Genomic DNA, 13,971 nt, shown 5'->3' with positions numbered 1-13,971 from the left:
GCCTGCTCTTGGCCCCTGGTGATGGATGCTCTTGCTGGCAGCCCCCTTGGGTGGCTCTGTGTGGGTGTCACCGTGCTGTTTGGGGTGGCTGTGCTCCACTTGGCCAAGTGGAGCCCGTCGGAGCAAGCGAGGATGCTGGTGTGGAGCCTCCTGCCCGCCTGGCTGGGGCTGCTGTGCGTGGCCGTGCTGGGTGCTGGTGGGGGGCTGGCCATGCTGTGCGCCGCAGCCCTCGCCGTGGCCCTCGCCTCTGCCGCGTGCCGGGGCAGCGGGGCGATGCTGCCTGTGGGCGACAAAGCTGTGCTCGTCACAGGTAAGGTGCCGTGGGCGCGTGCTCGAGCAGAAACTGGCTTTTCTCACAAGGGGGATGGAAAACTTTGTGCCCTTGGGTTATGTATCTGTGAGATGCGTGCTTGTAAGGTTTCCTTTTAATTTTTTTTTTGCTAATTTTATTTGCTTTGCCTGGCATGTTTTTTCCAGGTAAATAAGTGTTCTGACATGAAGTAGAAAAGCATCTTAATAGATGCTATTATTTTTTAGTGTTTTATTTAATCTTTACAAATAGCTTTTAAGACATACTTGTGAAATTAACTGGTGCAAAAAGCATAGGAGTACTTATGATGGTTTAATGTTATAGAAGAGATGTTAATTTCTGGAAACCCTCAGAACACTACATTCATACATTACTTTTGTTTACTTGGATTTATTGCATTGGCTACGGATGTATGGTTATCTGTTGATGTGTGCATTTACACAGTGCACGCTGGGTAGACCATGCACGTATTTCAAGACACTGGTTTGGTGCCATCTCCTTGAAACAATATATGAAATCATTCCAGGATGAGTGATTTCCTTCACTAGCAGTGAAAGTTCAGAACTAATGAATTCAGTCTGTATTAACATTCCGATCCACTCAAAACCCACTTTTAGTTTGCAGGGATGGCATTTTTGTAGTTTAATGACTTTTCCCCTGTTTCTTCTAAAACTTTAAATGTTGTTTATTTGTGTTAATCAAACCTTTAAACTGCAGTGCCTGCCAACTGCTTCTTGCACTGTTAACTTGCTCTTTTTTTGCTTTATTTTCTATTTTTCCCCTCTGGAAAGCTGAATTAAGTTGCTGTGGTTTATATAGCTATTTCTTGCAGAATTTAATTTCATTTTATAGGGACACCTGGAAATAATTTAGATTTGCCTAGCCAGCATTAATGTGGGGATTAAATACAAAAGTTAAGAGAGGACAAGATGAGCAGCACGTTCTCCCCTCAGGATTTACCTGCAAGCTGGGTTTCTCTCTGCAGGGGTACCAGATGAAGATGGGTATCGGGAAAGGGGGGAGCAGGGAGGACTCCTTCCCCACCCCTGAAGCCGTGGGGGTTGTGCTTGTGCATCTTCTTGCTTTTTGCAAGATTGCAGTTTTTCAGGAAAGACCACTCTCTTAGCGCTTACCTGCTCTAGAGAATTTGAATTAGAGCAGTATAGGGGTGTGAAGAACATTTGGGTATATTCCAGCAAGTGAATGTTCTTTCTTTGTACTTGTGTTGCACCTGTCCTGGAGAAACGCAAGTTTGGACACCTCTGACAGTCTGAGGAGGCTCTGCTTGGTCTGTATTTGAATCCAGACTGATATGCAATCAATCAAGCCCTCCATCAACTGAAAAGAAAGCTCTGCTCAACACATTTCTTGGTTAAATTGCTCTGATTATAGTGCTTTTCCCTTTGCCAACTGTAGGAGGTGTGTCTGTGTGCAGGTGCAAGGTGCCTTTAAATCAATTTTTGTGTCATTTTCTGCAATTTAGACAAGAGTTGATGCGGGTGCTTCATGGGAAATGGTGATTTATTTTCTTCTTCTTTTCCACTGTTCAGCCCCGCAGGGTTGAGGAATGCTGCTGTGCTCTGGGCAGCTGCCACATATCACTCGTGAGCCGGCTGCCCTCAGCCAGAGGATGGAGTCATCGGTGTGCTTGCCTTCCTGGGTTTTGTCAAATACTGTTCTGGTCCTCTTTGGATGTCCCTTGTATGGGTTCTGCAGTGCATTATTTATTTAAGCCGGCAGTTTGCCAGAGTACCACAGTAAGGGGAAACTGTTGTCAAAATGCTTTTTCAGATGAATAACTGCAGGCATATGAGCAATCATAAAGTCATCGGTGAAACATTTCTTTTGATCCTCTTGCTGGGAGTGAGTGCTTCAGTGTCCTTAAACAGGAGCTCCTGGGCAGGCGAACTTTAGTGTAGTTTGGTAGACCTGGTAGCCAGCGTCCCTAAAAATTAATTTACCATGAAGATCCAAAGTAGCAGGAGTTGTAAGATTCTTGCCTCGGTTATTCTGAGTGCAGTGGGATGAATTTCTCCAGTTAACTTGGTCTTTTCACTTCTGGTGTGGGACTTGGTGTTTCTGATGCTGAGTGTGTCAATAAATTCTTGGTAAAGATTCAGCTACAGTCAGTACTGCCAGTCTGTCTTACAAATCCTCTCATCATTCACAAATTGTTATTGTTGACATAGAAGCAAGGCAGGGGGAATTTGCTATTACTTCCCTGCAGAGACCTCTAACTACTGTTTGAATTTTGAGTTGAACAGTAAAGTTTCTCTGGACTTCAGGTCTGAAAATCAATTCAGACTTGTTCTGATAAAAGCTGGGGACAAACCCAGCAGCAGGCATACATAAATGCTGCTTTTTATTTGCTTCTTGGGGTTGCTACACCCATCCCTAGCGGTTGAGCATCCTGCCCCTTCCCAAGTTAAAGCTGTGTTGTAAAACTTCAGTATTATGTAGCTCTGTGGCCATGTACTTGCTGGGAAGGATGAAAGGGGAAGCATTTGATCCAGAAATAAGGTTTTTCGCTAAAAGAGAAAGGAGGAAAGACACCCCACCCCCAAACCCAGAAATCTGTTGTGTCTTCGGGATATTTGCAGGCCTCTTCATGTCTCTCTAGGGAATTCCAAGAATGCAGGTTTGCTCTCTTCTCTTTCAGGTCAGGGCTGCGAGAAACTACGTGTGATATATGTGGTGCTCTGGTGCATCTTCAACAAACCACAGACTGCAGAAATGCCAAAACACATTTTTTTTGAAAAGGGATTAAGTAGAGCATGAGTAATTCTTTTCAACATCTTCCACTGATTGATCCAGGCATTTAGTACATTTTTCTTTCAAGTCACCCTGAACTAATTTTTTTCACCTTTCAGAACTAAAGCCCCGATGTAAAGACAGAACCCAGAAAGGAAGATCTAGCCTGATTAAGATGAGTCTCTTTGGCAGTGAAATTCAATTAACTATTGATTTTCAGTGCAGGAGGAGGCCTGTGAATAGCTATGATAATATCCACCTTGGTGTCCCGAAAGGACTGTTTAAGCTGTATAATTTTCTGGAAGGGTTAAGTAGGGAATATGACAGCTTTTTCACAAATGAGGAAATCGTAATAAAAAACCTGGCTGGAGTCCCAGCCCTTTGTCGTGCTTTCAGACTTCCAGCCATGCGGGTGAGTTTGGAAGCTGAGCATTTACGTAACAAATAGCTATTGCAGGAGATAGCCAAGCCCTGGGATAGCTCCACAGATCTCGGGGCACATCAGCATCCAGGAGTGCTCCTTGCTGCAGTTAGTGGAGGGTGCAGTGCCATATCACGGGGCATTCTGATGTATCTCTGCTTTATAGTATAAAAACTGCATTAATTTCTTAAACTCCTCGTTTTCCTCCTGGTATGGTCCTTTGCAGCACTCCTGCAGTACAGTCCCTATAAACTTCTTCCCTGTCTCTAGCAAAACCCCGTGTTGCTTCATTTGGATCTTGGTGAGCAGTTGGGCGAGATGTTTCCTCCCTTGCTAAGGTGTTTCTCTGTAGATGGGAAGAATGGAAACTGGAATGAAAAAGCACACTGGAAGAGAAAACACTGAAAAGTATCTTAAGGTGGTGGCAACGAAGTACTATATGAAAGAGAGAGATTTGTGAATTAATCAAATTGTTTGTTAAATATTCATTGTTACCTGGTGGGAGGAACTGCACAATTGTGATTGCAGAGATCGTTGTTGTGCGTTTGCTTTAACGGTGCTTCCAGCATTTGCTAGTTCACTGCTTTATAGGGACGAAGTCTGGGAACAAGTTTGGAGGGAAATAGAGAGGATAAGAGAAATTCTGATGCAAGTTTGCATGAATTAAATAGCTGGCAGTATTTGGCTCAGCCTGAAAATGCCATTCTGAAGCTTCTTATGGTTTCAAAGCACTGAACTCCTTTCCAGTTAAAGAAACAGTTGCTTAGCTTTGCCTTGGTGGGAGCATGTGACAAAAAAATAATTATCAGGAGGATCTGGGCAGTAGATGTTTGAATAAAATAATGCTACTTCTTTGAATGAAGACAGAGGACCCAACAATTTATTTGAATATCAGTGCCCTATAATTGCTTTGTCCATCTGAGATTTCAAGTTACAATATTTCTGTGTGTTTTCTTGGTTTGTTTTTTTTTTCCCCAGATACTTTTGTTATCAGATCTCGGCCTGAATATTTGTATAAACCCAATCCAGGGTTTTATTTCCTCTGTATGTATGAAATAAGTCTTAGAATCTGTCTGTGGTAGAGCATGAGCTGATGCCATCAGCTCTGAGCCAAGAGAACATGGTCTGTCAATATTTGTGGAGCATGCAAAGGTCCGGCTCCTCACACCTTCAGGTCTGAACATTTCTTCCTACCATTGTATGTATTTCAGTGACTTTATTTCATCATCTTTATGGTTACATTTGACTGTATTTCCAATGCATGCCTTTGGTTTGTTGTGTGGGTGTTTTTGGATTTTTTTTTCGGTAGATGCTGGTTTAGGGCAGACCCACTTTTCAAGTGTCTTTTTGATGCTTTCAGGAAGCGACACTGGGATTGGGCATGCGCTGGCTAAATACCTGGATAACTTAGGGTTTGTAGTGTTTGCTGGGGTTTTGAATAAGGATGGACCTGGAGCTGAGGAACTGAGACGGACCTGTTCTCAGAGACTCTCTCTTCTGCAGCTGGATATAACAAATCCTACCCAAGTCAAGGAAGCCTATCTAAAAGTCTCGGACAAGGTGCAAAATACAGGTATGGCTTTTTTGCCATTATAACGGACATATTAACGTGCCTGCTTACATCTCTTACCTGTTCACTGCGTTGCGGCTTATGTGTGTAGGTGGTTTCCATGCTGCAGTCGCTGAGCAGTCAGGGTATTTATATTGATGACTCCTGCTTTCTGGGACATACCAAAAATGGTGATGACTGTTCAAGGAGGGGATACTGTGTATCTGTATCTGCAGATAACCTCTGCTTTGATCTCAAGGCACCATCCAGCTCATCAGTTTAATCTTTATGGAGATGATTTCCTGCTCTACATTAGCCCTGTGCTTTCTTCTCTTCCCAGGGCTCTGGGGAGTTGTGAACAATGCGGGCGTCCTGGGCTTCCCTGCTGATGGTGAGCTGCTCCCCATGAGCATGTACAGGCAATGCATGGAGGTGAACTTCTTCGGGGCTGTAGAGGTGTCCAAGACCTTCTTACCGTTACTTCGGAAATCCCAGGGGAGGCTGGTTAACATGTCCAGCATGGCAGGTGAGCTGAACTAAGGCACCAAATAAATTTCTGGTGCAACAGGAAAAACAACAAATTCACTTCCTTGGCAAAAATGCAGAGGAAGGTGTCGGTCAGCCTTACTTCTCAATACACCTAGGAAACTGGGACCCAGGTAATAAGTGCAGGTTTCTCTTTTGTTTGGGGGACTATTGCCAGAAAAAGCCCTGAAAGCAGCAGAGTTTAATATGGCTAAAAATATGCTGTTATATAAGAGGCAGTAAAATTGGGATCTTGTGTTATAGATAGATGCTCTAAGTGATAGCTTTGTGAGCTTCCAGAACGACCGATGGTAAATCACAGGTGTTTCTATAACACATTGCAGAGGTCTGTGATCTCCTCTGTTCGTGTGTCATTGAACCACATTGTGGAGATGCCCAAAAGCTGTCTGCCTCTTCAGAGACAGGCTGTCTTCCATTTGGGCTAGTTACAGCTAAAGTCTTGGCCTTTTTTTTAATACTTTGGGTTAAAATTGAAGCAAAAACATATTTCAGGTAAGTTCATGACATTTGCCATTTGTAACAGTCTATAGGCTGTTAGACATTTCAGCTGGGCAGCTCCACCTCTGCACTCTTGTAGAGCTCAAGTACTATACTTAGTGAGAAAGCACAATGCTAAAACACCTGCTGTGGAGAAACATTTAGCTCTTTGAGAGCAGAAGGCAGTTTTATATTTTGCTGCATCCTATGTTTCTTTCCAGAGTGCACAATCCTAGAGCATTGTCTGCTAATAACCTGGGAACTGCAGAGGCTGTGTGTTTATATTTCTCTGAAAATATTTTGGATATCTTCTTAAAAATACTTGAGCCTAATTTATTAGCAAAGTGGTATTTTTTTCTTGAATGAAATAACTTTTTAAAAATTAACAGCATATGTGCTTTCCAGTATTGTCCCATGAATTGGATCCTCTGCTTACTATATATATGCCTTTATAACATGACCTTCTATTCTAGGGGGACAGCTGAGATGCTAAGATGCGAGAACAGCAGTAATACAGTATCTGGTAGGCAACAGCTGAGGAGCAAGAATGCTGCTTTGAAAATGAGACCTGCTAGAAGCAGGATGTCATGATGCTGGAAAGTATTTTGGTTTAAGACATTTTAAGGATTTACCACATCCTCTGCTTCCCAAATTTTCCTTTGCTCTCTCTGCTTGGTCCCTTACTTCTGTGCAGTTGGTGTGCACCTGAAGCCTGCTATATTGCCGGGGTGGCTTGTGAAGGTGTTGCCTTGCGTTCATGGCTGATGTTGAGGATGTAGCCTCAGCCTAGTTCTGACACTGTTGTCTTCTGTTTTCTTTTTATAATCCCAAGTGTGTTTTGTATCTGCAGGGTTGTGTTTATGGTTCATTGCTGACACTTAAAGAAATCAGGACTGAATTATCAGAAGGACCTTTCTGGTGCTGCTCTGCCCACCAGCCCTTGCAAGCACAGAGACAGAGGACAGACCTCTGTTTTCTCTGAGCACCTAAGTGAAACTTGCACTTCTGGTGTTTTGGGGCAGATGTCTTAATTCTTGGCATGAATTCCTGAGCTGCCTTGCAGGGTTAAATGGAGAGCTTCCCTGTGCTGAATAATTTGCCCTTACAGGAGCTGATAATGGCCCTGCTTGAACTATGGGCTGGTTTGGGTAAGCAGCTTCCTCTTAACGCAGGGTCTGAGGGTCCTTTGGTAAAACATTAGCAGAAAGTTAGTGAGGTCTCGTTGTGCTGAATCTATTCCTGTCTGTGTAGAGCTAATTTAACTGGACTCGAGGTTAACCTGACCTCAGAGGGAAAGAGTATGTGATTCAATTGGCTCAAACCAATTGAAACTCAAACTTATTTAGATGCATACAGAAGAATAATTAATGTATAATTGGCTTGACTTCTTCAAAGAAGGAGTCTGTGTAAAGAAGCTCCTGTGATACCTTGATCATTGCAGTACAAAACCTAATAAATGTCACCAGTGGCTTACCTGAAAATTCCCCTGTATCAAAGTATTTTCTTTTAAAAGATTCAAATACATTGAGATAAATGTGTAATGTTTGAAACAGAGGCTGTACTGGAGAATATGCAGGCAGGAGGAGAAGTGACGTAGGTCAGGGAGAAGGATTGCCTGTTCTGTTCCCCCCTCCCCACTGTGCCCCGGACCCCTAGATCTGGCAGTGATATTCTGTGTGGTGATAACACCAACCCTGTGGGGCTGAAGGGGAAGATGCTCAAATCAAAGTGTCTTTGGATTTTTCTAAAGCTGAAGAAGTAACAGTCTGCGAGATCTTGGAACAGAGGAAATATCTGTATTTGGAAGATAGTCCCTTCTGGAAGCTTTTGTTTTGTAAACATATCAATTTATTTTAAATTCACCTAAAATACTGGCTGTCTTCTATCTTTTCCATCTGAACAAATGCTTCTAGGATTGGAGAAGATGGGATGTAACTTCAGGCAGGGGATCTGCTGCTATAATGGGTCTTGGAGTCTTGTCGATTCCAGCTGTGGTTTGTCCACAGAGGATTTCCCCACTCATGCACTGTTGTCTCTGGTCTTTCCAAAACTAGCTGGAAAGGTCTCCAAGATAAGTTGGCTTTTTAAGGCTAGAATTGAGATTACTTACCCTGTTGTAACTGTGGTTTATACTAGGAGCATGAAATGCATGTTACAGTGACAACAAAAACAGTGGCATTAAACTATTGCTTTACTATTTACATGAACTAAAACATTATCTGTGTTTCTGAAACCAACAATCATAATTTTCAGCAGTTTTTACCCGTAAATGCAATACAGTTTATTTTTTCTGCTATATGAGGTGTCTTATCAGGTGTTACTGAGCATAACTGCTGTAAGTAACTCCTAATTTACAGCTTGCACTTTTTATAACCTCCAGAAAGAAATTATTCCCTCACTGACTTGTCTTTAACCTCAGTAAGAGCTGCATAATTTTGGTTGTGCTGTAATCTTCCTTCTAAATCACGAAAATAAAGGCTGGAAAGAGCTGCCGTTGAGCTTTATCATGTTTATATTGCTCCTACAGGAGGCATTCCACTACGGAGGTATGCTGCATACGGTGCATCAAAAGCAGCCCTGTCCATGTTTTCTGGAGTAATGAGGCAAGAGCTTTCTGATTGGGGAATTAAAGTTGCTGCAATTCATCCGTCAGGCTTCCGAACAGGTTGGTATTTGACATTTTGGGTAGTTCTTTCTGCCTCGCCTCTTTCCCTGTAGTCCAGCATCCTCAAACAGGGCTCTGAGTGATTCTCAGCAGTCAGACTTTTTTCCCATTCTTCACATTGGTTATGGAAATTAGGATCCACGTTTTTTGGGGGGGGAGCTGTTCCCTCCAGTTCTGCACACAGCCTGCCTTTGCCTTTCTCCTGGGTGGAGGGGAGAGCTCTCTTTTCTTTGAGACAGGGCAGCGTTCAGGCGGTTGGTGCTTTCCCGCTGCTCTAGCTTTTGTTGAAGTTAAACCAAGCATTACTGTGTGGTTGATTTGAGAGTTACAGCTGTCTTGTCCTGCATGAGAGCTTCGGGACTCAGTCACTTTTACCTTTCTCAATCAGAGCTCTTTATCGAGCTGCTCTGTCTTGCATTGGAGTAACTGCAGCAATACCGGTCATCTGCTTGCTTGCTGTCAATATTACTTTACACAGTCCCGAGCTTTCCTCTCCACTCCTTCCCTCTGCTGTGCTCCTGCTGCTTTCTGTTCCAAATCCTACCTCCTCCCTGAGGGTACAGACTCATCTCCTGCTGCGCCCTGTGCCCACAGGGTGGGTGTCACACAGGTCCCCGCTCTGCCTGGCAGCTACCTGAGGACAACATCAAATCCTACTGCTGCCTGCCCAGAAAGTCCTGGTGACTTCAAGGAGACAATTTTTCTGTTGATGGAAAGCAAAATGGTCTTTTTCATAAAATCCTGTGCCCTTGAATGCCTCTGCTCCTGGTGAGGGGCCCTGTGGACAGATCTGCAATCGTGCCTTTTTAGGTAGAGTTGACAACCAACCGGTGTATAACCTCCAAGCTTTTCACATAGTCTGTGCTTTGTGCTTTCTCTTCCCTGCCAGGTAAAAGCCCTCGCAGCTAACCAGCTGTTCTGTCTGTTCTTCACTGAGCCAGTTTAGAACAACTGTGAATAACGGTGGTGGTGGTGGTGGTGAACAACTTATTGGCTATTAATTATAGATGACATTTTTTTTAAATCCAGCCCCAAACCCACTTGCTATGCTGTGATGTTGCTGCTGCAGGTATACTAGGCACACCTGAGCTGTGGGATAAGCAAGAAAAGGAGCTGATGGAGAACCTCCCAGCAGACACAAGACGAGACTATGGTGAGGACTACCTGCTGGGGCTGAAGAGCTACCTCCTGCACGTGGCCGCGTACTGCGACGCTGACCTCTCCCCCGTGCTGAGCGCTATCCTGCACGCTTTGCTGGCCAAGAGACCACACGGCTTGTACAACCCTGGCAAAGGGGCTTATGTGGCCCTCTGCGCCTTCTGCTACTTGCCTCTCTGGTTCTATGACTTTTTCGTTAGTAAAAAGCCGAGTACTGAGTCTGTCCCAAGGGCTCTGAGAACATCAGGAGCTGAGAGCAAGAATCTTTGAGGTATCCATCAGCGTTTGTCTTACTTGATAGGATAACTGGGAAAAACTCTATTTTAGGGCACTGCTATTTATTGTACTGTCTTTGTTAAATTGCATTTGCACTGCCTTGCAAATACAGGTTAACCTTTGTGTTAAGAGTAATGTTCAGGAGAAGTGGTGAATAAGCAGGAGTAGAAAGCTATCCCCAGATGGGGCATTTTTGGAGGAAGTTCAGTTTATCCGTGATATCTTTATATCCTGGCTTCTGTATAATGTATCTCCCAAGGTTACACAGTTCTTGTCTGCTTCAAGAGGCACCACCAACACACGGATAGCTAATCTGTTTTTTAACAGAAAACAAAAGACCCTTGGGAGCTGACAGCCTCCTTAAACATTCTATGAAGCTGCATATATTCATATTATTGTAAAGATTTAGAAGAGTCTAATGCAAATCTTTCTCAGGGCAGCTTCAGCCCAATACAGGGTTTATTTTGTGTCTGTTGCTGTTGGACCTGAGGAATGATTGACCTATTTTTCCCCCAAGTTTTGTGAAGTATAATTGTGATGTTTATAAAGTGTCCTTTTTCTAGACCAAGCAAGGTAAGTTAGTTGTGGGCGGGGAAAAAAAGAACGAAGACAGATCAAGACCTTCACAAAGAAACAAATCATCTCCTTCCCACAGCATCACAAAAAGTAATAGGGAGTACATTGGCTAATAATTTGGTATCACTGCCTTGGTCATTCTGTGCTTTGCGTGTATATGCTTGTGTTGCTTTAATCGTTACTAAACTCTGATTGCACTTCTGCTTTTTGTACGATTCCTTGCTCGGTTCTGGGTTTGCAAAGAACTCGTGATTTTGCCTGTTTCTCCTGGCACCCTCCTGTTTACCCCTCTGCTTTGGGAGAGTTTGTGCTCACTCCTCTAAGATCAGTCAGTCTTCAGGTTGGTTTTACTGGAGTCTAGTGTCCATCTTCTGATAAGTTTTGGTTGCTCCCCTTGCCTGAATTAGTTCTAGGAGTGTCAGGTGCCCTCCCTGCTGCTGGTTGTCCCTGCACCCTCCCATAAACCCCTCGCCAACGCCCAGAGGTTGGGCAGCACGCCTACATTTTCCTACCCCACCCTCTTTTTGCATTGCCTGTCACATCATCTGCCTTTGAAAAGCTGTGATCTTTGGAAAAAGCCTCATCCCCCTGCGTTCCCTGGCTTGGTCAGCTGTCGTGTGCCTTGCTTTGGCAAGATCCATTTCTTTTCAGATGTTAGAAAATTGAAAATCATTATGTTCTGGGCTTTAAGCATAATGTGCTTTTTTCCTGTTCTTTCTGAACAAATCCTAGTCTTCTGTCATAATCCTGCTCATGTGACATACTCTTGCAGTCAGCTGAACAAAATAATGATTTAATTTGCATCTGTATTATTTCTCCTCCTGCATCTTTTACGTTAATGCAAGACTTCTGTAAATGTGCAGAGGCAGCTCGGCAGGTTTGGCCCACTTTTAATTTGTGCCCCAGTGTGGAAATCCTTCTGTCCTGTACATATTGTTGTGTTTACTGCTTTTGTTACTGAGGCTTATCTCTGTGGGTTTATATCGGTCCCCTGATCACAGACTTACGCTTTCCTTCAAGAAAGTGTGACTAAAATGTTTTTCACTCAAAAAAAATCTGGGACTATTTCTGTCTCTCTGCCCATTTCTTCCTGTATCTGTTTCCCAAATTTTTTATTTGTCAGCGAATTGCATAATAAAGAAAAAGAACATTTAGTAACTGGATTGTTGTGACTTCTTCTGTCTCATCTGATGCTTTGTGCTTTTTTGGGGACTGGTGCTACAGTCCCTCCCTTCCCGGGCTGCCCTTGTTCCCACAGTGGGAGAGCACCAAGGAGGAAGGTGGTGGGACCTTCTCCAGGGAAAAGGGGCAGGAGGGCAGCCGGTGCCTTGCTTTGGACAGGACATGATCCCAAATGGCCCAGACAGATGGTGAGCCAGAAGGAATGGCGGTGCTGTGGGATGCAGAGCTGGCGGCATGTTGGGTGGCAACGGAATTTTAGCTACCTTTAGGGTAGAGGGAACTTGCTGCCAGTCAGCTTATCTCCGTCTCTATCTTGTATGGACTTGCTTGTTTTTCTCTTAACACCCAATTTAGGCGTAACTTAGATGGGCTGGAATTTTGCCTTCAGGCACATTACGTATTCTACAATGAAAACTCCTCTCCGTAGCCAGATAGCTGTTTTGCATAGCAATCTTCATAACAATCTTTAATTGTTGCTTTGTTATTTGGCTGTGGTTATAAAATATAATTTTTTTTCCTCCCTTTCGTTTTCTTCAGAGGAATATTATCTTGCACGTTGCAGACCTATTAAATTGGGCATCCACATGGAAGACGTGATTTTTTTTTTTTTTTTTTTTTTTTTACTTTTATCTCCCAGGAAATTTGTGTTCTAAATAGTCATTTTACATCTCTTTGCCTAACTACAAAGATGTTTTAGCAAGTGTCAAATAATTGCGGTATCAAAGATTGTTATTGTTTTGTTCCTACAGGGATCTTTGTTTTAAAGATAATTCTGTTTAACGCGTTACTGAATTATGTGTCACTTAATGGGCTGTAGTATTGGAGGTAAATTTCTTCTGCTAATGGCTTGCATTGCAAATTCCCCAAACTGTGAGGCTGGGAGAACAGCAGAATAAATTGTGGGTGTCTGTGGCCAGCACGCCCTTGTGGATGTTAATGCCGATGCTAGCTTGTGCTTTCAAGGACCAATGTCTAGGTGCTACGCTCCCTCACTTACTATAAAGGCTGAACTAATACGAAGGTATTTTAGTGGTGGGAAAAGAGGATACTTGGTTTTAGCAGCAGAAACTGATGTATTAAAAAACCCAAATTAACCACCATGATTTGACTCTATTTTCAGAGACAATATTTCTAAAAAAAAAGCATATGGCATGAAAGAAGACACCCGACAAATTGAAGAAATTGGCTGTAGTGCTAAAAAAGGGCTAATAAATAATACTATAAGATGTCACTTAATGCCCCACACTAATCAGATGTGTATATACTAAAAACATAAACATGTATAGTTTAAAATGGGTTGTATGCTGCAGAAATCATGATTAAAGAGTAGGTTTTATACACATGCCTCTGAAATGCAGGTCATGACCAAGAAGTAAATGCTGTCGGATGCTTTTTACCAGGCAGATCCCTGGCTTGTGTCCTGGGGCTCCCACTCTCCTACTCTGCATTTATTACTCTGGCTGACATCTGTTCTTGCTTCATGTGAACAATTGATCTTCAGATATGTAGCTTTCATGAGGCAAAAAGTGATTATAAAGTCATGCAGTTTTATAACTCCTTTTATTCTGGATCTATTTGCTCTCTTCATGGGGCCCATGATGACAGCCATATCTAATGCATGCTTCTAGCATTGCAAGCTGTGGGATAGAAGTAAGATACCAGGTGTTTTTGTGGTTATGCCACTGGCTGGCCGTGGCGGAAAGCCATGGTGGGGAAGTTTTGTTGGCTACCTGCTGAAGGACCATCTCTGCATTTCAAGAGGTCTTCACGTGTGGGACTGTCCATGCGGCTGGAGGTAAGGAAAAGGGCTGTGAAAGCTTAGTGTGTTCAAATGAGAGCTCTGACACTGAGTTTTGGGTTGGATAAAACCAGTGGTGTAGAAGAATGGGGAGTTCAGTCTTACTGAAGGTTGTGGAATCATGTGGGGACAGGGATTAATCCTAAAACTGCTTTTAAGCTCTGTAGAAGGTTGGGCAGACCCTCCTGCATCGGGCCGTTTTATGCTGGCTCTCTTGGTAATGTTTATGCAACTCTGTTTCTCAAGCCAAAGCTACCACTAT

At 43.3% G+C, this 13,971-nt stretch overlaps 1 protein-coding gene across 1 annotated transcript; it reads left to right on the top strand.

Moving 5' to 3' along the window:
• The first annotated feature begins 21 nt into the window (after positions 1 to 21).
• On the top strand, positions 22 to 10,549 carry HSD17B2 (hydroxysteroid 17-beta dehydrogenase 2). The gene is made up of 5 exons (XM_009945340.2): positions 22 to 310; positions 4,843 to 5,055; positions 5,372 to 5,557; positions 8,582 to 8,719; positions 9,789 to 10,549. The coding sequence occupies exons 1-5, from the start codon at positions 22 to 24 to the stop codon at positions 10,145 to 10,147; spliced, it is 1,185 nt and encodes a 394-aa protein (XP_009943642.2). The 3' UTR covers positions 10,148 to 10,549.
• Positions 10,550 to 13,971: the final 3,422 nt, after the last annotated feature.

Source organism: Opisthocomus hoazin, chromosome 12 (assembly GCF_030867145.1).
Source record: "Opisthocomus hoazin isolate bOpiHoa1 chromosome 12, bOpiHoa1.hap1, whole genome shotgun sequence".
In the NCBI taxonomy this organism is placed as follows: domain Eukaryota; kingdom Metazoa; phylum Chordata; class Aves; order Opisthocomiformes; family Opisthocomidae; genus Opisthocomus; species Opisthocomus hoazin.
The sequence above is the reverse complement of the archived record's forward strand: the minus strand, read 5'-3'. Positions and strand labels throughout refer to the sequence as shown.